The following is a 22,603-nucleotide window of genomic DNA, read 5'->3' as shown; positions in this document are numbered from 1 at the left end:
TACTATCATTAATCATATCATGTAAAAATAATATTTCATTATGTAATATTTTAACGAATCTTCGATAAATTCAACGCAACTGACCTGTGGCCTGTTATGGCTATAATAATATTGATAAATCATTAAACATAACGTTATCAGCCGCGATTATTTCTTACAATTTGCTCTTCGTACGTTAAGTCCGACTCATTTACTAGTTTCGCAACAACTATGGAGAAGTATATTTGTGTTAAAGAATTAGAGGATGCGGCTTCCGCTTTACTTCCTAAAACCGCAAGAGATTATTATAGAAGCGGTGCAACCGACGAATATACCCTGGCAGAGAATAAACGAGCTTTTCAAAGGTAATAAAAACAGTGAACTTTCTGCACATAGTTTCGATCTAAATTAAAAATAGTTTTCATACTTGTCTATATCATTATTACAGACTACGAATACGTCCTAAATGTTTAGTTGGGATTAATAAATGTGATCTGGGCATAACGGTTTTGGGGGCCAACATTACTATGCCAGTTGGTATATCGCCTACTGCAATGCAAAAAATGGCTCATCCAGACGGCGAATTGGCTACTGCAAGGGGTATGTGACGTTTAGTAATTTTCAACTCTGATAATATAAAAGTAACAACTTATAATTATTGTATTTTAAGCTGCTCAAGCCGAAGGAGTCATTTACACACTGAGCACAATTTCAACCAGCTCTATAGAAGAGATAGCACAGGCTGCTCCTCATGCTACAAAGTGGTTTCAACTGTATATATATAGGGACAGGTATGTTACTTTTTTTTCAACATGAATGTTCAAATTTGTTCATTGGTAAGGAAAAAGGTTTATTCACATAACTCAGGAGTTTGAGATATGATGGATGGATGTGAGCTGATAACATATATACAAAGAAGGTTTTTATAAATACATTTTTTAAAATTATATGCTTTTAAAACATTTTTAAAAAGGAGAACCTAATCTTTCCAACATATTTAAGAGCCACATCAGCCATCGTGGATGAGTTTATGTACAGACCTAAATGTGGACTGGTACATAATGTAAATTCTAAAGATAAAATTAATTAATAATTTCAATACTTTTTTACATTTAGAGAAGTTACCAGGAATTTAGTACTGAGGGCCGAAAAAGCTGGTTTTAAAGCGATAGCCTTGACCATCGATACTCCCCTGTTTGGCCTGCGACGGGCAGATGTTCACAATAAATTTACTCTGCCAAACCACTTACGGTAATTTTAATATACTTGCTTAATATTTTGCGTAATTGTATCATAGCGGAGCGCCATTATTTTTTATTTATGTTATTAAACCAAAATAAGTTACATTTATAAGATAAACATATATGTTCTTCTAGATGTTTCCATAGATATAAATAATTGCAAATTGATAAATACAATTAGTGAGTATGTATAGCAAAGCATAAAATTATTTGATTCTTTACAGATTAGCCAATTTTGAAGGTCTTTTATCTACAAAAATTAACAGTACAGAAAATGGTAGCGGATTAAATAATTATGTGAATAATTTGTTCGATAAAACAATTACCTGGAATGACATAAGATGGATAAAAAGGTATGGATTTAAGCGATCGTATAGTAAATTTAATAATGTTTATATAGCCCTTTCTTCCGAGCAAGTAATATATAATAAATATATCGCACTGATGTTAGTATTGCTATAACGCGGGTGGTTCTCGTTTTGTATCCTTAGGCCTTATAATTGTCTTTATTTATGGGTTAGCTGTATTTGACTTTGTATTTAGTAATTAATGTATGTGAGGTATTTGTCCACAAAAACTGATTTCCCACTCTTGGCCGTTCACAATCTCGGAAGTCCCTTTTTAGTCATCTCTTACGACAGGCAGGAATTACCCTAGCTGTATTCTGGTCAAAGGACTACAGGTAAACCAAGTACCTGTTTGGTACGTACTTGGTTCAGCTCATAGTATGTTACCATATTAAGTATTGTTCATTTAATTATTATTTATGTTCTTCAGCATTACCAATTTACCAATAATTGCAAAAGGAGTTCTACGCGCTGACGACGCTGTTCGGGCGATAGAAGCGGGATGCTCGGCCATCTTGGTGTCTAACCACGGAGCGCGGCAACTTGATGGAGTACCCGCTACGGTAGCTATATGCTTTTGAGTATATCACCTTTCAAGTTCTAAAGTCCTTCAATAAAATGGAACTAAACAATTTTGTAAAAACATAAGTAAATAATATTAAAATGACTATGTAAACTATATAGTAGGCAAATTTAACGTAATAGTGTATTATATACGTGATGTGTAATAGTGTAACGTTTTTTAACTACTTTTAGATTGAAGCACTTCCAGAAGTGGTGGAAGCTGTTAAAAACTACAATGTTGACGTTTATTTAGACGGAGGTGTGTCTACGGGAACAGATGTTTACAAAGCTCTCGCGCTTGGCGCGAAAATGGTAATAAAAATACTTACTAAATTCTAGCGTAAACATGGAAAGTAGTTCACTATATTTTATAATTCTAATTTAAAATTTATTGTACACGTATTGTGACGTGTGATGACTTACAACAGGCGCATGTTTATATATGTATTTTATATTGAAAATAATATTTTTAAAGGTGTTTGTCGGCCGTCCGGCGCTATGGGGACTTGCTGTAGGTGGAGAGGCCGGCGTTCGCAGAATGCTACAAATATTTCGCACGGAGCTAGATTACACGTTTCAAATAGCAGGTAAATAATTGTATTCTATGTCGAATTTCTTCAAGTGTAATTGTAACACGCGGTGTTTCACTAAGCATAAGTGATAAGAACTTAGCTCATAACATATAACACCAAATCTTACGTAAATTTCGCACACCCGGAGAGACGATTTAGATCACTTACATGTACTGTCACGTACTTTTTATTTAATTTATTAATATATTAACAATCTGCTATAAAGTAGCTCGTTGAAGCATAGCACTCGACCTCACCGATAGTGGGTGTTTTTAATTTGTACAAAAATATTTTATGAGTTAATATTATCGTTTATGAAGTGAACGTAAAATAAATACATTTACTCTGAGCTTATAACTTAAATTGTGTTTTTTTACTTATAGGAACACCGACCGTCGCCGATATAACACGAGATATGGTGCGCCATGAGGCTCTCTACAGTAAACTATGAATTAAATTCAAGTTTCTTTAAACAACTATTCGTACTTGCCATGAATATGGATTTTATAATTTTAATGTAAAGCATTTGTATTAAATTACTGTACATTGTTAATTACGAACAATTTATTTCAATATTAGTTTCCTATACAAATTGTAAAGTACACTTGGAGTCATGTAAGTTTCACGAGGCCACATTGTTTTCGATATTCTCTGAAACAATGTATAAAATAAAGAATAAAGCGGAACAATCCATCTCAAAATTATTCAGTGTCATATTTTTATTCTTGTATATTGATTTTAATCGTTTATTTCCAAATCCTTACCTTGAAATCGCATCCGTATAAGTTGATACCTAATTTGAGCTTTTTCACTGTCAACTTTAACTGATCGTCGTCGGCAAACTTATGTTTCAAGAGGACAGTATCATCACAAGTTTTACATGTAATTGTATCCATAGTATTGGATGTCATTATTTCACTACTAATATCTTGGTTTATTTTATTTTCTATTAGCTCAGCTTCTCGGTTTTGCATATAATTTGTAAAGCTGTAAGAACAGTACGATTCCTCAAGTGGATTGTTAGTAGGATTCATATTTGTAGTATCTTTGTCCGAGCAGTTCGTATTTTTATTCCCAGTGAACACATTCTTAACGCTTTTTATAAAAGTAGTGCAAGATTCGTTAATTGCATCCAATAACCTAGAGCTCATTGATCTTTGTTTGATACTATCTTGTGTTCGAGAATCTCGTAAGAAAATTCGTTTAGGTGCAGTTTTACGCTTTGTGTTAGTCCTGATTCCGCTTTTATTATCCACTATCTTAAAGGGTCTCCTTGCGTATGAGGTTTTATTCAAAGAAGTTGACTTTTTGGGCAGCACTTTTATTGGTGTCGAAACAAAAGTTGGCTTAAATTCTATTCCGTTTTGATCGTCTTCATTTGGATGTTCGCCATTCAACATGAATGTCAAATCAGTCTGATTCAGATTCTTCGTTTGAGCATTTTTGACATTACCAGATTGGTCACATTTCAAAGTCTCCTCCATTAAGAATGAGAATGGTAATTCCTCGCTATTCAAATCGACTGAGTTCCATGAACGCTCTATTTTTTTATGTAAAGAACTCCATTCATTTTCATTACAATATAATTTTGTTTGTTTACAAAATCGCTGTGTGTTTGAATTGGCCGATTTATCTGGCATTTTATATATACATTTCCACGGGTTAATATCATCTGTTTTCAGTGGGCAAGAAATAATTTCTGTCATAATATTTTGGAACAGGACTCGAGTATCATCGACATTCTTGTGCACTTCATTATTATTTTCAACCATCGATTTAGTTATCGTTGTACTTTTAATGAGTCCTTCTGAAAAATAACCATGATAATATTTTTGTTAAACTGAAGCTCTGCAGAAAGATGGTTCCAGGTTATAGGTAGTTGCTTACCATTTTCCTTTAATTTAGTTTCTAAATGATACAAAATAATCGTTGCCCATTGCCTAATCTGTAAAAAACGTAATTATAGGAATGGTGTTTCTGGTGAAATAATATAAAATTCGTTTTTAAATATTACTATTTCATCTTATCGATACTATATGTTTCCTCAAAAAGCTTTTAAGTTTCATTTTAAGAATTACATATTTTATAGTGTCACCCACACGTGAATCAGCACTGTGCAATTGTAACAAATCCTGCAGATTTTCATGTATCTTGTTTTGCTTCCTTATAATAATTATTTCTTCGACCTCAATTACCTGTACAACTGTATTCAACAACTGCAGACATGATTCGTATCGATAATACTCTTTTCTAGAATTAAATTATTATTAATATAATATGATACAACGGAATTAAATTTTGTTTAGATTAAAATAGTACGGACATTATTAGTTAAAGTAGGATAAAATTCTCACCTATCGAATATAACTATCCCGTCAGTGTCTAGAAATAGTTTTATGTTGCGCTTATGATTAGACAATATACTTTGGAGTACTGGGAACACTTCTAAGTTCCCCTGGAGACAACGTTGAACACACTAAAATGTATTATTTATTAGAGATATTGGAAAAAAACATAAGCATGGAGTTATACTGTTGACTGTGTTTTTTTAAATTTTATCATATAATGGACGCACCAGAAACCGATAGTTCTGAAATCTCATAAACGTGATACTGCCTCGATTTTATATGTGATGCGGTAAATCACAGTGACTTACCAAAGGAATCAAGTGTGAACAAAATGTCTGGTTCACTTCTGATCCACTACAAACTTCTGCGATACAACGACACAAAGCTTTCCAGGTGTTTGTGTACTGAAAATAGTTATGTCCTATTATGCTCTAAATTTCATTCTACGATTTACAATTCGATTTATCTATTGAAATATTAAGAAATTATATTAATTGTATTGCTATATAAGACACAAATTACTGTAAAAAAAAGAAATGCCCTTCCGTTGATTTCTACTAACTGCTACATTACTATATTCTAGTATATCGTAAAAGCATCATGCACCATGAAATTAATAAGCATTACAATTTTATTGAAGGCCCGATAGATCTAAGGCCTCAGGGCTTAGATCTGTCGGGGCTTATATCACGTACCAACATATAATTAGTAAACAGGTGCGTCATAGCGGCGAGGCAGCCGCTGCCGCGCAGCGCGGCGCGCGCGCGCAGCCGCAGCGTGCGCTCGCGCCCGCAGCCCCCCGCGCCCCCCGCACACTCCGCACCGCCCTCGTACACCAGCGATGTGATGAAGTTTAATGCCACCGCACTCTTCATTGGAAGACCTCTGGATAGAATAGTGTACAGCGTGTCGTATAATGATGCACACTCTATTATCACATCCCTGCTTGATTTCTAGAACAATTCGTACTCATTTATTAACTTAAGGATTTGGGTAGGATTCTAAATCAACGATATTTTGCAAGACTTGAATATTTTTAACTTTTTTATGAATATACAGTGCACTTGATACTAAATGGTCATCATAATAAGATCCAATTAGAATAGGTGCTATTTATTCTATCTTATGTAGATCGGAAATATAATTTACATACAATGCCCCTAAGGTTAATGAATTGGACGGCTATCTGCCGTATATGGTTGAATACATCATCGCGTGCATTTGAGTAAATTTCTTATTACTTAGATTATTTCATTTCAATAAAAATATACATATAATAAATATAAGATATACCCTGCAAACTTTTTTGGCATATAAAACATCTTTATAGTAATTCAAGTATGCTTACATTAAATAACAAGCAAACACTAAGAATTGAAATTAGTTTTATTTGAAACTTCATATCGACAGTTCCTTCTAACATCTCCAAAATATCTAATAACTCTGCTTTTGTTACGTAACGTACGTTTTTAATTATTTGCTGTAAAAAAATGTGGAGGCTTATTATTATGTAAACAAATATTGACGGGTTAAAACTGTTAAGTATAAATCTGTAATACATAGTGAAAAATAACATTCGTTTAATATAACTGTACAGTACCTTCGTGAAAGAACAATTAAATAATTCATTAGAGTTTTTAAGTTTTTCTAACACCAATCTAAACTCCATCGTATAATGTATTAAATTATTTAATGTTATATCCAAAGTATGTAATGTAAGTGTCAAATAAAAGTTATATTGAATTTCGCGCTAAAAATCATAAACAATGTATACTACAATTTGGACAGCCTAATGTAGATTAAAAAGTTTATGTAAATAAAATATATTTGTTGCTTGTTGTCTTTATTCTTATTTACAACTGCATGATTTTCACAGATGGTGTAGTATCATTAAAAAAGTGATACTTCACCAAAAGGTGGCAACCTTTATTTTAAACATAGATATATTTCACTAGGATAATATATCTATGATTTTAAAATATACGATGAAATGTCAATTGTCAAACAATGTTTAACACCCTAATGTCAACTGTCAATACGTTAGTTTTAGAGGTTATTTTTGCAGTTTGACTTTTCAAGAGTTTTTGTATTTGTTTATGTATTTCGTGCAATAATTTTGAAGCGTGTCTTATAGTTACTTCATTGAATAGAATATGGATGTCGGAGAATTACTTTCTTTTAAAGTAAGTTGGGTATAACTTTGAATAACATTCTATAAATATTATTATATGATAGTGTTCATTAAGCTTCCTCCCATCATTTTATTGAAACAATTTTGTAATCTTACAGCCAACGCCGACTCCAAAGAGACCCAATGAAGATGACAGTGAAGAATCAGATCCCGAGAGCGAGAGAGCCGTAAAAGTGCGCCGCCTGGCCAAGTCTAACAAGATACCATCACAACTGACTACTACGCTCCCCAAGGAACCTGTAATAACAGATAAAGAAAGAGAGGATATTCTTAGATTTGTTGAAACAGAAGTAACTGAGGTAAGACTTCATTCCTCAAAAGTGTAACAAATGTAGTGTTTTAAAACATGCCAAATATTGTATATTTGCTTTTTCTATGGTAAAATTTTGCGTTATATGTATAGGAATGCCTAAAGTGTTACATTCGTTTTTATTTTAATCAAAACCCTATTATCTATATTTGATTAAATTAAAATTAATGGATAGTTGAATCAGTGTTATACTTCATCAAAATAAATGACAAGTATCAAGAAATACATATGAAAAGTATGTTGAAGGTTGTAGTTTTATTTTAGTATACATTGTAAGGGCAATTATTTATTTTACTTAGGGAGAGGTATTGGATGATACTGCAGTAAAAAAACTAGTGCTGAACTTTGAGAAAAAGGCTCTCAAAAACAGAGAGATGAGGATCAAGTTTCCAGACCAGCCAGAGAAGTTTATGGAAAGCGAAATTGACTTACATGAAGCTCTACAGGTTTGTTGTACAAACAAAATAAAGAATTAAAATGTTATACAAATTAAAGAATTATTATGAAAGTTTTAATCTTCACAACATCTTGCAACATTGTAGAAATTTTGATATTGATTTTATTTTATGCTAGACATTACCTAATTTGTTAAAATGAGGAATACTTTTCTCTGTTACTGATAATTAAATTTTGTTATAAATGTTTATATGTGTAAAACATATTTACATATCAGCATTCAAACTATTGTCTCTGTGTGCAGGAGCTGAGTGCAGTGGCAACTGTGCCGGACCAATATCCTCTGCTTGTGGAATTGAAATGTATCAACTCACTGTTGGAATTGCTGTCACATGATAACACTGATATATCTACTAAAGTTGTACATCTACTACAGGTGAGATTTATTTAGTAAATCTGGTCTTATTGTCAACCAACGGTTGTTGTTAAAACAAACATTAGTTCATTAAAAATATTACACCCACAAGAGAGAGCCCTATTGACTATTAAAGTTTAATCATTATTTATAATAATATTGTAGATATGACAAAACCAATTGGACACAAACAATTGGATTAGGTCACTTTTTTAAAATATCATGTAATTCATTTTGCAGGAGTTTACTGATGTTGATATTTTACATGAAAGTGAAGAAGGTGCTGAGGAGCTTATCAATGCATTGGCGGAGGCAGAAGCCCCCGCTCTGTTGCTACATAATTTGGCCAGGCTCGATGAACAGGTGGCTGATGAGAGGGATGCTGTACATAATACTTTAGGTAACATCTTATATATAAAATTCTCGTGGCACAATGTTAGTTACTATACTCCAACAAATTTTATAAGCATATTCAGTAGGTCTGAGAATCAGCTACTATCTATTTTTCATACCCCTAAGTGACAAGGGTTGTTCACCCTTACCATTTTTACCACGCTTTTATTAGCTTGTGTTGTATGTATGTATGTATCTATGTAACGGAATCTTTGAACTTGATTTTTACCCACTTTGAACAGTCCAATTAATTTAAAATTTTGAACAATTATCAAGAACCGATGACAATACACGATTTTAATAATTTTATCCCATTCTCCTCATTAGGATCGTCAGGAATCAGGATTAATGATTTTCCTTGTGAGATTTTAGAGTGTTTTTTAGTTTTTAAACTATATACAATTATTTATTTATATGGCAACACAATGTTTGCCGGGTCAGCTAGTATTGGTATATTAACAATTGCTTATGTATAAAACTTATACTCTTTTATGCAATGACAATATACTTGTATGCTAAGTAGTCCTGCATGCTTGTCACGTTTGTTGTGTGTGCATGCATTAATTAAAATGTCATTATGACTTATCAAATTGTTGTTGTTGTTGCAGGTATAATAGAGAATATTACAGAATTTAGACCTGAAATGTGTATAGAAGTTGCTAAACAGGGTTTCATACAGTGGATACTGAAAAGACTGAAAGTATGTATGTTTATTTATATGATAATTTAAAAAAATATATTAACCTTTGTATTTTTTATGCACTGTAATTATTTACGTACATAATATATGAGTAACTCAGGTTTGTTACAGTTTATATAACTTCAATATAAAAAATTTCAGGTGAAAATACCATTTGATGCCAATAAATTGTATGCAACAGAAATTTTGTCAATTCTGTTGCAAAATACTCCAGAGAACAGGAAAATGCTTGGAGAACTAGACGGTATTGATGTTCTGCTTCAGCAATTGGCGGTAAGTAATAATTCGTTGAAATGAAAATAGTAAAAGCTATTGGGATACTGAGCCTAAATTAAAAAATAATAAAAAAAACAACAAATATAATAATAGTATCTATCTGTATGCGATTTTTTTATTAGCAACATATGTTTTTAGAGTCATCATTTTTGTTAACTTGGTTGTGATCTATTCCAAAGTTTTGTGCATTCTTTGCCAGTTTTTACTGGATTATGGGATATATTTTTATGGTTCAAAGTGGTTTGTTAATACCTGATCCACTAAATGCGTGAAATAAATGTTATGTTCGGTGTAGTTCTACAAGCGGCACGACCCGAGCGGCGCGGAGGAGCAAGAGGCGATGGAGAACATGTTCGACTCTCTGTGCTGCGCGCTCATGGAGCCCGCCAACCGCGACCGCTTCCTACGCGGGGAGGGGCTGCAACTCATGAACCTCATGCTTAGGTGCGCATATACCACGCAATATCGCGTTCTTTCGTTGTTTCTTGTTGAAATTAACAGTGGTGGTATTTTTTTTCTTCATATGATTGATTTCCAGCAATGCACTAAATTATTTTGTTCTGAAGGGCTGGATTATAAGAACAGGTTTTACTGAGTGATGTATCATGGTGACAATAGCGTATGCTTTGCCACCTGTCACAAGCTTTTGACCTTTTCTATTAATTCCTTACACTAAGTCAATTGAAAAATATGGATTCTTTGTATATTTCAGAGAAAAGAAGATGTCTCGTAATGGGTCATTGAAGGTATTAGACCACGCGTTGGCGGGACCAGATGGACGGGACAACTGCAACAAGTTTGTAGATATCTTGGGGCTCAGGACCGTGTTCCCCCTGTTCATGAAGACGCCCAAAAGGAAGAGATTGTTAACAGTTGATCAACATGAGGGTAAGTTGGGGAGCTTGGAATCAACATACTTTATTTTCTATTTGGTTTCATTCTATTGCATTTGCTCTTGTAGATTTCATTTTATTAATTTTGCTTTTTTATTTGTATCTTAAACTACGAGGTATATAAGAAAGTAGGTACAGCAAAATATTACAGCGCCTAGTACGATATTACATTTTTTTCGACCGGATTGATGCGGTCTATTGGAGGTTGCTCTAACTCGCCCTCGGTTCTGGGAAGAGGCCTATTCCCACAAGTGAATCAATAAAGATTTATGGGCTTTATTTAAACTGATTCAGTTAATTTTTATTTTCAGAACATGTAGTATCTATAATAGCATCTATGTTACGGAATTGCCAAGGCAGTCAAAGACAGAGGCTACTAGCCAAATTCACTGAAAATGATCTGGAGAAAGTGGATAGATTATTGGAGTTACACTTTAAGTATATGGACAAAGTGGATCGCACTGAAAAGGAAATGGAAGTAAGTTTTTTATTATATAAACTTGTCAGACGTATTTGTGTCAAATACTAGGACTGAGCGTTTTTTCTCTGTACTAAATTCAATATAATTTATGTTACAGCAAAATGTTGATGAAATGGATGACGACGCCCAGTATTTGAAGCGTTTGTCTGGCGGTCTATTCACATTGCAACTCATCGACAGGATAATCTTAGAGGTAATATTTTGGTAAATTACAATGGATATAAAATCTTTCTTATCAGGTTTCTTAGTTGTTAACTTTAACATCTCGTGATAAACAGGTGTGTACGGCGGGACCCGCGGCCATCAAGCAACGTGTACAGCGTGTGCTGTCTCTGAGAGGAGGCTCGTTAAAAATTATAAGACACGTCATGAGAGGTAAGTGTAAATCTGTAGATATTAGCAGAATATTAACGATAATAAATTTGTTAGGTTTTGCTTCAAATTTCAATCTATTGAATCTTTATTTTTGTTCGGATTTTAATTATATCGATCGCTCCTTGTAAGACATTAAGGATTTAAGAGAGAATGTGTAACACAGGCTTATAAAAGCCCTTATGATTATTGAAAGGCTGTATTCAAATATTCTAAGCAAATGATTAGTACAAAAACAGCCCATCTAACGATTTATATAGTTCTCACTCGACATAATAAAGTGCAAAAAATCATTACAGTAAAAAATAGACACAAGTTTAGATACTCTTCCCTCCACGAGATACACCTGTAGTAGTTCAGTATTGATGATGTTTCCCGTTGCAGAGTACGCCGGCAACCTGGGCGACGCGGGCAGCGACGAGTGGCGCCAGCAGGAGCAGCAGCACATCCTGCAACTCGTCGACAAGTTCTGAATACACTTTCTCCATTCCACCTCTACAAGAACGTGCCTAAACTCATGCACACACGTTTTGCTAAAAACAGACATGTTTAGTGCATTACGTTCAATAGACGCAATGCCGCACATTATGTTTTGTCAACATTTTATTTTAATTACGTGTAATAATAAACGAAACACAACATAATAAATGTATTTATTCTAAACTAGCTTTTACCCGCAGCTTCACTCGCATTCAAATGTTTTTATTTATCTCTTGAGAACTGTACTTTTTTTGGATAAAAGGTACCCTGTCTTTTTCCAAACACCCTAACAATGTGTGTATAAAGTTTCAAGGCAATCGTTTATAGCTAAGCCGGAAACTTATAAACTTGATTATTCTGTGTCATGGACAGCAAATGAATCCCAGCGTATCTAAACAGACTCGTGGTTGCATCTGCTGCACAATGTTTTCGACCGAAAACATTTGCCTATTTCATTTCCGAAACCAGACGAAACCAGAAACTATTTGAAAAATAATGTAAACAGTAAAACAAAAGACAAGCTTTTATTTCATTATTCAACCAATAATAGGACAATTTTATATAATCTATAACAATGAAAATAAACCCAATACATTTCGATATCGCGCATTGCATACGTTACGTTTAAATAACAATCAACATAAGCAACTCACAATGTTGAAAATAAAAACGTTTATAAGTTCTTATTTTATTTATATATCCATAATTATACGTGTTAGTTACACATTTAACAATAAAGTGTTTAACAATATATATTTGTCAAAATTACATGTCGATAAAATTGTAAAAATAGTTGACAAAATAAAATCAATTTCTGCTGATGACAGACGGGAATGTTCGATATTTACTTAAAAGTTCTTATTGTAGAATTATTCACCAGAGATCTGCCCTGACATACTCCAGTTTAGTCAATAAAATATGGCTATGCCGCCTCATTGGGTTTGGAAGTGTTACTTCTACTAATAACATTCGTTATTTTATGGTTTCACCCTGGGAACCGTCATAAATGCAATTAGAATAACAACTATTGTCTGTATAACATTAGAACTATTGTCTAAAATATTGTTTATTGCATAAATAGACCCCAATATATCAATAACATGTTACCATACAAGGATTGCACATAACACCCGAGAATAACGTCAAAATAAATACCAAATGAAATATAACAAATACCACATAGATACTCATCCACGTCAATTTTCACTTACAAGTTCACAACCTCTCATTCAAATATTTAGGAAACATGAGTATAATACTATGCAAACTCTACATTTGTATATTGCTTAACTATTTTGAGAATTATTGCAGGAATATATATATACATATATTTGTTTGCTAAAATGCTCATAAAATAATTAATTTATAAACTCTGCACCATGCAGAAGGGCATTTAAAACTCAGTCCACTCATATTATTTTAAGTACATTCGGTAGTATTCTTGCAAGTATAAATACTTACAAAAATGTGTATACAATTTAATTTTGAATTATACAGATTCAAATGGTAATTTTTTATAGAAGTAAAAAATAACTAAATATAAAAACAGGACGTGGTTCACTTTATAAATTGCTGCTGTGAACAAGGTGTAAGTTAAGAGCATTATAATAATAACAAGTGGGTACTTAGTATAGTATATAACAATCACTGTACTAAATCACAGTAAATATAATGCAAGTGGTTAATATGTCCAATCGCTGTCACCACCAATGGAATGCAAACGAAGGATTGTGGGCTATTTTAATACTGATATTTAATTTTACTAAATAAATATGGATTTCCAATTTAATTTACCTAATAGGAATACATAAGCCGAGATAGATATAAAATCACATACATAAACATCGGCCGTGTATATGTATAAAGGAACAAGGAATGATGTAATCTACAGTATAACTACTTACAAAAATACTAACTATTACTGGTAACAATGCTTTCAGCAATGCCCATTTCCGAAGTTGTCAAATGCCAAACCGAGTACGATCATAGCTATATTATACTACCTTAATGTTGCATAATTATGTTTTGTGCAAAAAACCGTGTTTCAATCACATTATACCTAGTGCATTCACAATCAATTAAAAATAAACAATTTCATTAAATCTATTCCAATTAAACTAGATCACTTTAAACATCAAATTTTTCAATCGAATGAATGATTCGTGGGTAGCCATTGAGACAGTGACATAATACCACTTACATTACATCGCATGCGTGTGAAGGCACTACAGAACGTGGCGGCGCGGCGGAGCTAGGAGCAGTCCTTGCTCATCATCTTGCTGAAGGCCTTGGGGATGTCCTCGTTGGTCTTGGAGACGGTGCTGCCGCCGAGCAGGCCGGGCGCGGCCACGGCGCCCGTCTGCACCTCGTACGCGCGTTTCAGCAAGTCGTAGTTTATCTTCTCCGACACCACTGAATCTTGTCTGCGATAAAACCATATGATTAGAATTAATGATGTTTTATTTTTAGCTGCTGAAGTAAAGTCTTTATGACTATTTATAATTATATTTTTTTTCAAATTTCTCAATATCATTTAACCTAATTTACACGAATTAAAAGAATTAATATTCCTAATATAATATTTATTATTCATAAACATGTCTTTCTAATGAAATGGCTCCAATTAAGTTCCATTTCTTTATTTGTACCACGGCATTGGAAAGACACATAGGCAAGAGACTTTAGTAATTTATGATAAATTATGAATCATGCGTACGATGACGATTGGTGATGAATGGTTTGCGTGGTCCGTGGAAAATGTAATGTAAGTAGAAGAATAAGGGGTGGTATGTTGGTTGTACTGACTTATAGTCGGGATGTGCGGTGACGAAGGCGCGCATCCAGGCGGCCATGGTGGCGATGTCCCCGCGCGCGCGCCGCTGGATCAGCTTGAGGTACTGCTGCACCGAGCAGTGCGTGTCCGCGTCCACGTCCATGCCCGACAGGTACGACTCGATCAGCGGCACCAGCCCCGGAAACACGCCCTCCTGCAACACACGTGACGTCAACCCATTACTGTCCCTGTACTGGGCACTGAGTCTCTTTTCCAAGTGAGAGGGGTTTAGGCCATTGTCCAAGGAGCTGGGTGCAATATGCGGCAATACACATAATCTAAATAAATCTTTGTAGCAATAATATGCTCGCCTGTCTCAGTATCACACTCTTTGCATGAATTTGCCTTTATCTAAGTTATATTATCATAATGTAACAGTCACTGCATAAAGTTGACCTACACAGCAATGCATGTACTAATGAATGAAATCACCTTCATTAAACAGCGATATGCTGTGCAATTTATGCGTGTTATTTTAAATTTAAATTTGTACGATTTGCAGATTTTTATTATATTTGGTTGTTATTGTAGTTAAAAAACGCGAAAACAAAATCGAAGTACCTATTATTAAATTGCTATATTTAAAGTCATCTTTCATTCTTTTTCGCGAATAAGTCGGCGTAAATCATGACTTTTTACATTGTGTAGGACGGTGCGCTAACCGTACATTGTTTGGTCCTCCGAGCCGGATCACCATACAGGCAGGCGTACCTTTCCGTTGACGATCTCGTCGATGGTGAGCAGCTGGCAGGGCTCGCGCGGCGGCGCGGCGGGCGCGGCGGGCGGCGCGGCGGCGGCGGGCGGCGCGCGCACGTCGCAGCGCCACCAGAAGCGCTCGCCGAGGCACGCGCCGCGCCGCTGCGCGCGCTGCATGTTCTCGTCCACCTGCAACACGTGCAAGTTAATACGTTGTATTCCGAGACAAACTTCTAGTCCGCTCTGAAGTTGTTTCACGCAAGTTTAGTTCGCATATACTCCGTAACGTAAAGACACACTAACGCATCTATGAACCCATGGGTGAGAGCGAGCAGCAAACGGATGCCGAGGGGGAGTGGGGGGGTAGGGGTCATGTGTCTATCTTCGTCTCGTCCCGCTATTAACTACAATTTGCTATTGCGAGGCGACTCGTTTCTATATTCAGAGCGGACTGCTGGCCACGGGTCTCCTCATAGAATGAAAGGGTTTAAGCCAAAGTCCCAAACTGCCTTCAGAAAATCATTCAGTGTACGCGCGTCTTTTAATGTATTAGCTACAACTTTAAGATATGAGCAGAAAATACGTAAACAAACGAATATGTACACGAAACGGAAGTCGTATCAAGTGGCGTCGCCTAAGCATGAAATGAATTTTAATTGTAGTACGCAAGTATCCAACTAGTTAGAAAATTAGAGTAAATTAGAGTACTATAGGCTACAACGTAAACTATCTATGGAATTAGTTAAAATGTAACATGTATGTTTATTCCAAATCACCTATTTAATATGACCAAACCTCATTTTTCGAACACGTACCTTGCTGATAGGCATGACAAAGTTAAGGTTGTATGAGAGAATGACGCGCGTGAGCAGCACGACGAAGCAGACGTATGCGGCGTTCTCGAAGTCTGTGAGCTGCGCCTCGCACGGCCGGAACTCCACGCGCCAGCCGATCGGCGAGTTGGGCGGCGGCGGCTTGAACCGCATCGTCTGCCAGTTCGTTGATTGAATGTTCTGCAAGTGGTTACAAAATGTCATTGCAACGTTATTTAGTGCCTTAGTTTTTTCATATCTCGTTTTGATGTTTGACTTCAAGACATCACTGATAGGTATTTTGAAAATCATTGTGATTTCGATTTTTGTTTGTATGTTCTGGTTTGAAAGGTTTGGAGAGTTACTTTTTTATATACAAAGATATCTATGAAACACAAACTACGGATAAACTTTATATTAGATGCTTCTACATAAAGATAGAAGGTTCGGATATGACTGATCACAGGATATGGCCTGGGTTACATAATAAGAAACTCGTCCCACATTCAAATATATTTCTAGTTGACCAACCTCAAAGTGGTCAGTGTCGTTGGCGTCGTCCTGGTGCACCTTCTCCGAGAACAGCGAGACGGTGTCGCGGATGAACAGGTGCGCCACGTGCAGCGCCAGCGGGTGGTCGATGCCGCCCTCGCGCAGCCGCCGGTAGATGGCGGGGTCGTGCACGATCGGGATGTCGTTGTATCTAAATTAGACAATTACTGAGCATTAATATGGGTTTCAATACGATAATATACTTTATATACAATCGTGAACTAGTCAAAATGGCGACTTCAAAAATAATTATTATTGAATCCTTGAGGCCTGGTCAAGCAAAACGCGTATTTTAGCGCCGCGCTTGGCATTAGCGCTAGAAGTAATGTCTTTTTAAGTAGCTAATATAGGCTGAATATTTTATGTGCGTGAACGTGTCACAAATAGATAAGTATCTAGCGACTGCAGTATTGAAATTGCGGCTTAATTAAGGTACTTCACCAATGAAAGACGTCACGCTCAGTTTCCGCATTGAAGTTTCATAGGAATTGTATTGTACACAAGATGTATAGTGACATATGAGCGACAATGGTGTTATTACCTTAGATATACTACTAATAAAGACGTGTTATTATCTATTATTTTACATTAGTACATTAGTGCCATTTACAGATTCCAAAATAGCAAATAGTACAAGTTACAGTATTCATTTAACTTACGACCTATGTACGTATTACGTAATTGCGTCATTGAATATTGATTAAATGTATTTGTAGTCTTTGAATGAACGTTACAAGTTTGCACTAGACATCACCTTATAACACCTGCCTTGCATTATAATTTGATTCAGTTACCATATAGGTATTTTAAATAATCTTAATTTTACCGGTTACTGTTTCGCACAGCTGCAAAAATAATTTAAATTTTTTGCTCTTTGTGTATATTATTTCTTGAAACCTATATTTTTTCCATTGTATTTTTTCCTGTTAAATATTATTTCGTTGTTATTCGAGGATGACATGTTTCAAACTACAACATGGTTCATGACATCATGAATTAAAAAAAGCAGATAGGCTAAGAGCTTATAATAAAGAAAAGGACTTTATATCAATCTGCCATGTGGAAGAATCTATTCTCGGCTAAGCACACTTTTAACTCTTACATCCACTCTTTACTTTGTAAATATTTTTCTTTGTAATTGTATGTGTTCACGGCACCCATCTTAGAAAAATAACGTTACGTGGTAGCAATATTTATTACTTATGCTTTATTAACTTACTTCTCGTGTTCCGGCGAGAGGTAGGAGTCGATGGAGTCGTATCGTGACTTGTGTATGCGGAACTGGTTGTTTTTTAGTGGGTCAACCCCGCGCTCTTCCTTCGTGCGGCAATCCACAGACGCCGAGATCACGTTCCAGCGGCAGTCCACGTCGGTGAGGAAGCCGCGGTAGATCGGCGACGCCGCTGACAGCGCTAGCTAGTCAAGCATAAGGAAATATAGTTAGACATGTAATCAATAGGGAGGGCTCTTGATTTCGGTGGTTAGGATGGAATAATTTAAAATTGTATTAATTTTTAGTTTGGTTTAAATTGTGTAAAAATACTCGAGCTGGTGCTCAAGCAATTTAAAGGTTTATATCAAGAGCCGGTCGCAAGTCGGTTTGGCATATAAAATAAAGTTTTAGTATTTCATAAATATATTTACAAGTACTTTATTTATATGCATTCTTAGATACACAAATATCGTAGCATGATCGAAGAAATCAATAATATTTACCATGATCGGGCACAAGGGTGCGAGCTGGTCGTACAGCGTGCGCGCCTCGGTGATGCAGCAGGCCTGGAAGGTGAGCTGCAGGCAGCAGCAGCCCATGCCGAAGCCCATCGCGTCCATGTACACGCAGTCGGGCCGCGCCGCGTCCGGCTCCAGCGAGTGGGACTCGTCCACCGGGATCTTCGTGTTTACGTCGCGGAATACTGTCATATGTGTACGTTTGGTTTACTAATAGTAGCAAACGATAGCCTATAGCCGATAGTGGCCATAACGAGTAGTCCCATTTACCACCAGGTGGTGGTAAATGGCCCGTGGACATCTATGATCAGCCCTCTGTAGGAGGTAAGTAAGGGAATCCTACATAAGGTCAGCTACAGAAGCATTGCTACCTCTGAGGACTATGTGGGAACTCTGTGAATCGCCTTTACCATACTTACTGACTGATGTTATAAGGCAAAAATAGATGGAATACTTTCCATGCAACGCCTTAGTGACACTTGTAAGGCCTTCTTGTACTTGATAGATGGGACATTAAAAGGGAGCATCTATTATTGTTCAATATTATAATATACGATTATAATTTTCAAGATAGATTAAGTTAAGTAACCAAAATAAATTAGTTAGATAATGATAAAGTTACTTAGATAGTTATCATTCAACTAAGGAAGTATTACAAACAGTTTTTTAATATATAATCAGTAAGTGAATCATTGCCTGATTACCGAAAACGAATAGGTTTTGACAGAATTCGTAATATTACAAAATTGAACATTAGAAATTTAAAAATATCATTTTTTATTATTTCTATATAAAACGTGTTCTGGTTGAATAACAAGTGAAGATTCCATCACCTTGCTCTTAGGTTTACTACATTTAAATTATATGTAGTAATAACATAGTCTCAATGATTAATTCAATATATGGCATAATAAAATGTTCCTATGAGATTTCTATAACAAACACGTACTTGGAATATTGATAGCAACTTTTTCTCCTCTTCGCCGACGGATATTCGAGGTCAATGTTTTGAAGCGCGGGTGTCCTGGGAATATAGCCTCGTCTGGAAAGTAGTGTGAGAGGGTCACCCCATCACTTGAGGATGGTGTCGGTGGATATGGGGGACTTGTGAAATTCGGACATCCTAATCTAAAACGTAAATTGAAAACACATAGCATATAACATTAATAATTATTGAAGATGCTATATATGAAAATAACTGAAGTGATTCTAAAGTGATCTTGCAATTCACATAAATCCTCTACAATGTAAAATTTACATAACAGTTTAACCTAATATATTTATATTAAACTGTATTTAAATGTAAATTAGAAAAATAATTACTGGATGTTTCAGTGGATTAACATAATACTTATAAAACATTAATTAAAGACCGAATGAATTAGTACCCTGAGAAGTATTTTTGCATTATAATGGTTGTATGATTTTTGAAAATTACAGTGTTGTGGTTTATGATTATAGTGTGAAACTCCTATAAATGCTGATTAAATAGCGAGTACAAAGCTAATCAAATATTGATTTCATAAGTACCTCGGAAAATTTGTAATGCTCATGATCACTTCTCCATCTTTGAGTAGAGTACTTGCTTCTGCTCTACGAAATTGCATATTAGCCTCTACAATATTGAAGTGTGCTAAAAGCCCTCCATAGGGCTTGCCTGGCGTGCCTTCAACCATGTAGGCCCCATACTCTGGCCGCCACAGGGATTTCACACCTGTACAAAATTGAATCAGGATAAGTTATTTTATATTTACTTGTTTATATTTTTACCTATTATGTATTAGTTTTTACGAAATAAACCAAGTATGAGAATAGTCCCTTGATATTTGCATTTCAATTACTTACAATGAAATCTTTGAAATAGTGTTATCATATTATCAGAACAGAAGGTATCTAGTCTAAACAAAGGACAGTAAAATCAAATGTTTGTACAACAAGCTACTTGAGCCTTCCTGTCATGCTAAAGTTTTAAAACAGTCTACTGTTTTAGAAACAATACCTTAAAGAACCACATCACATGAATATTGTATATTATAAATCTGAAGCTATGTGGATGATGTGTTATGTTACACAATGGTAAAAGTGTAATATGTAATAAAGAGCCACTTTAGCCTCTCTCTTTGGGATTTTAATCTCAGGCACACATCTATGATTTTTGAAAAGTTATGTGCGCTTAATATATTGCATGTTTAACAGTAAACAAAACTTGTGTGAGGAAATAATTCCTGAGAGATCTTTATAAAACAAGCAAGTTAAATTTATGTGAATTGGCCAGCTTGGTGGAATATGGCCTAATCTTTCTCATTCTGAGGGACGACACATGCCCAGCATTGGGATAGTCATGAAATACTAGTTTGAAATAATGTGAAATGTCAATTTCATTACAAGATTGATTATTACATCTTAGAGAGGCATTAATTAAATCTCCAGTTTATCTTATCATGAGAAGAGGGCAAAACAATTAGCACAATATTGTATAATGTATACTCTTATCTGTAATAAGTTGTTAGTACCTGCATGATTATATACTGAAGTTTATACAAGTATAAATTGATTTATGTACATACTTTTAAGCCTCTGCAATTTACAATTATGTGGTGTGTCTAAATAGTGAAGTTTTCATTTATTCTGGACATTTTTTTGAACATCATTTTGAATATGGATAAAGATAGAAAGTTTTCCATTAGCAAGTGTGATTTAATTAATAATATCTCAGAAATATTATAGCAGAAAATATAATATTTTTTAAACAAAAATAACCATTTATTAAATAATTTGAAAAAAAAATTTTGAATGATTTGCCATCTTTTAATCATAGGAAAACAAAATATAAATAATAATATATATATTTTTGTAAAATCTGTGTACTTTGTAAATATGACTTTCTTATTGTGATGATTGTTAGCATGTGATGTTAATAAAATAATCCATGCAGGAATTTACAAATAGTTTGTCTATGTCATACTGAACCGAAATAGTTATGAGTCAGATCACCATGACGTGACAATTTTCACAAGTTTAATGATTGTGTAATTCATTGTAGGAAGCAAGTAGGTATATCCTTGTGTTTTAATTACAAAATGTGGTTAACCAATATTTAGGATAATTGTGTGGCAAAATTTAAAATAGATTTTTAGTGCTTACAGTAAACATAATTATTTTAATTGAAAGTACTACAAAGTATGTATCTTTTTGTATACAAATAAATGTTTTTTTTTTCGATATTTTATCAAGTATATTATGTTTGGTTATTCAATTAATACCTTAATGTAATGTTATGGCACAATACTAAAATAATATGATGTAATAATTACTCTGTGGGTCAGCCTGTTCCTTTTCCTGTAGTTGAGGCAGAAGTTCTGCAGCCCTAAGGCTAACTGTGGCGCGTTGGTTTTCATCATCAAATTTCACTATAATATATTCCACCTATAAATATTAAAATACTTATAGCCAGTAATCCTAATAAGTTAGTTTAAATTAAATAATACTGAATAGGAGGAACAGTCAGGTAGATATTTGTATCAAATGGTTTGGAAAAATCACCTCATCACCCCATTTCAGCACATCGCCAGTGCGGTCACGCAGCTTGCTATACAAGTTGATAAACTGTTCAATGCCGTGCTGCCGTACGTGTTCCGCCAAGGCTTTGGTCTCCTCCCAACTCAAAGGGCTACCTTCAGATAACAAACCCATCTTCGCTACTTGGATGTTCGGAAAAGATATGCAAAATTTAGTTACACACGATTTAACTTTAAAAAAAACAATTTGGTTAACTTTAAACAAAAAGTTCATTTACTATTCACTGACACTTTCAGTCAAATCTGTATGGTAGAGCTACCCAATGATGTATGAGTTATGAATACTATTTCTTGGTACTATTTATAACCGAGGAGAATATTTTTTATATAGTACAATAATTACTAAAGTACCACTATCATGAATTATGTTTGCACGTAAAACAAATTTATGTCACCTGTCAATTTGATGTGTATACATTGATTTGTCAAATTGACATCGTATT

At 34.7% G+C, this 22,603-nt stretch overlaps 5 protein-coding genes across 7 annotated transcripts; 2 read left to right on the top strand and 3 right to left on the bottom strand.

Annotated features, from left to right (window-relative positions):
- Positions 1–131: 131 nt before the first annotated feature.
- Positions 132–3,407, top strand: Hao (Hydroxyacid oxidase). Its single transcript, XM_073079797.1, has 9 exons — positions 132–344; positions 428–579; positions 650–770; positions 1,096–1,230; positions 1,445–1,573; positions 1,998–2,130; positions 2,324–2,443; positions 2,607–2,718; positions 3,087–3,407. Exons 1-9 carry the CDS (start codon positions 211–213, stop codon positions 3,152–3,154), a joined length of 1,104 nt encoding a protein of 367 aa, XP_072935898.1. The 5' UTR covers positions 132–210; the 3' UTR covers positions 3,155–3,407.
- Positions 3,268–4,621, bottom strand: LOC140747600 (uncharacterized). The gene is made up of 4 exons (XM_073080151.1): positions 4,591–4,621; positions 4,355–4,510; positions 3,468–4,225; positions 3,268–3,354 (listed from the first exon to the last, which is right to left on the bottom strand). The coding sequence occupies exons 2-4, from the start codon at positions 4,473–4,475 to the stop codon at positions 3,268–3,270; spliced, it is 966 nt and encodes a 321-aa protein (XP_072936252.1). The 5' UTR covers positions 4,476–4,510; positions 4,591–4,621.
- A 64-nt stretch (positions 4,622–4,685) lies between these two features.
- On the bottom strand, positions 4,686–6,765 carry LOC140747376 (uncharacterized). The gene is made up of 6 exons (XM_073079798.1): positions 6,652–6,765; positions 6,400–6,531; positions 5,747–6,004; positions 5,360–5,455; positions 5,058–5,179; positions 4,686–4,953 (listed from the first exon to the last, which is right to left on the bottom strand). Exons 1-6 carry the CDS (start codon positions 6,718–6,720, stop codon positions 4,722–4,724), a joined length of 909 nt encoding a protein of 302 aa, XP_072935899.1. The 5' UTR covers positions 6,721–6,765; the 3' UTR covers positions 4,686–4,721.
- Positions 6,766–7,073: 308 nt separating this feature from the next.
- On the top strand, positions 7,074–12,640 carry LOC140747373 (beta-catenin-like protein 1). The gene is made up of 13 exons (XM_073079796.1): positions 7,074–7,234; positions 7,341–7,541; positions 7,852–7,998; positions 8,253–8,384; positions 8,604–8,763; positions 9,365–9,456; positions 9,598–9,729; positions 10,028–10,176; positions 10,445–10,620; positions 10,937–11,103; positions 11,204–11,299; positions 11,385–11,481; positions 11,863–12,640. Exons 1-13 carry the CDS (start codon positions 7,205–7,207, stop codon positions 11,949–11,951), a joined length of 1,668 nt encoding a protein of 555 aa, XP_072935897.1. The 5' UTR covers positions 7,074–7,204; the 3' UTR covers positions 11,952–12,640.
- Gclc (glutamate--cysteine ligase) lies at positions 12,467–22,573 on the bottom strand. 3 transcript variants are annotated; one of them, XM_073079795.1, is made up of 12 exons: positions 22,556–22,573; positions 22,126–22,283; positions 21,897–22,008; positions 20,113–20,296; positions 19,532–19,710; positions 18,568–18,767; positions 18,071–18,267; positions 16,831–17,002; positions 16,303–16,500; positions 15,503–15,676; positions 14,764–14,945; positions 12,467–14,381 (listed from the first exon to the last, which is right to left on the bottom strand). In XM_073079795.1, the coding sequence occupies exons 2-12, from the start codon at positions 22,273–22,275 to the stop codon at positions 14,210–14,212; spliced, it is 1,920 nt and encodes a 639-aa protein (XP_072935896.1). In that variant the 5' UTR covers positions 22,276–22,283; positions 22,556–22,573; the 3' UTR covers positions 12,467–14,209. The 3 variants fall into 3 exon arrangements, with proteins under 3 accessions (XP_072935896.1, XP_072935895.1, XP_072935894.1); XM_073079794.1 differs by lacking the exon at positions 22,556–22,573 and adding an exon at positions 22,379–22,549; XM_073079793.1 differs by lacking the exon at positions 22,556–22,573 and having other exon boundaries at positions 22,126–22,549.
- Between the last annotated feature and the right edge of the window lie 30 nt (positions 22,574–22,603).

The sequence above is a fragment of the Epargyreus clarus genome, unplaced genomic scaffold (genome assembly GCF_041222505.1).
Source record: "Epargyreus clarus isolate Ecla_fem2 unplaced genomic scaffold, WU_Ecla_fem_2.2 ptg000014l, whole genome shotgun sequence".
NCBI classification, from domain to species: Eukaryota; Metazoa; Arthropoda; class Insecta; order Lepidoptera; family Hesperiidae; genus Epargyreus; species Epargyreus clarus.
This window is presented reverse-complemented; position numbering and strand designations above follow the sequence as displayed.

Bases quoted from the DNA above. Each gene is read 5' to 3' on its own strand.
- LOC140747600 (XM_073080151.1), bottom strand. From the start codon at position 4,475: ATGGTTGAAAATAATAATGAAGTGCACAAGAATGTCGATGATACTCGA. The intron at 4,226-4,354 runs GTATATATAAAA...CATGGAACTCAG, and splicing joins TGATATTAACCCGTGGAAAT to TCGATTTGAATAGCGAGGAA. The intron at 3,355-3,467 runs GTAAGGATTTGG...ACATTGTTTCAG, and splicing joins TATACGGATGCGATTTCAAG to AGAATATCGAAAACAATGTG.
- LOC140747376 (XM_073079798.1), bottom strand. From the start codon at position 6,720: ATGGAGTTTAGATTGGTGTTAGAAAAACTTAAAAACTCTAATGAATTA. The intron at 6,005-6,399 runs GTAAGCATACTT...GAATTGTTCTAG, and splicing joins GTGTTTGCTTGTTATTTAAT to AAATCAAGCAGGGATGTGAT. The intron at 4,954-5,057 runs GTGAGAATTTTA...ATTTAATTCTAG, and splicing joins GGGATAGTTATATTCGATAG to AAAAGAGTATTATCGATACG.
- Hao (XM_073079797.1), top strand. From the start codon at position 211: ATGGAGAAGTATATTTGTGTTAAAGAATTAGAGGATGCGGCTTCCGCT. The intron at 771-1,095 runs GTATGTTACTTT...TTTTACATTTAG, and splicing joins CTGTATATATATAGGGACAG to AGAAGTTACCAGGAATTTAG. The intron at 1,574-1,997 runs GTATGGATTTAA...TATGTTCTTCAG, and splicing joins GACATAAGATGGATAAAAAG to CATTACCAATTTACCAATAA.
- LOC140747373 (XM_073079796.1), top strand. From the start codon at position 7,205: ATGGATGTCGGAGAATTACTTTCTTTTAAA. The intron at 7,999-8,252 runs GTTTGTTGTACA...CTCTGTGTGCAG, and splicing joins ACTTACATGAAGCTCTACAG to GAGCTGAGTGCAGTGGCAAC. The intron at 10,621-10,936 runs GTAAGTTGGGGA...TTTTATTTTCAG, and splicing joins AACAGTTGATCAACATGAGG to AACATGTAGTATCTATAATA.
- Gclc (XM_073079793.1), bottom strand. From the start codon at position 22,374: ATGAACTTTTTGTTTAAAGTTAACCAAATTGTTTTTTTTAAAGTTAAA. The intron at 14,946-15,502 runs GTACGCCTGCCT...CGTGTGTTGCAG, and splicing joins ACGAGATCGTCAACGGAAAG to GAGGGCGTGTTTCCGGGGCT. The intron at 14,382-14,763 runs GTCAGTACAACC...GTTTTATCGCAG, and splicing joins ACCGCACATCCCGACTATAA to ACAAGATTCAGTGGTGTCGG.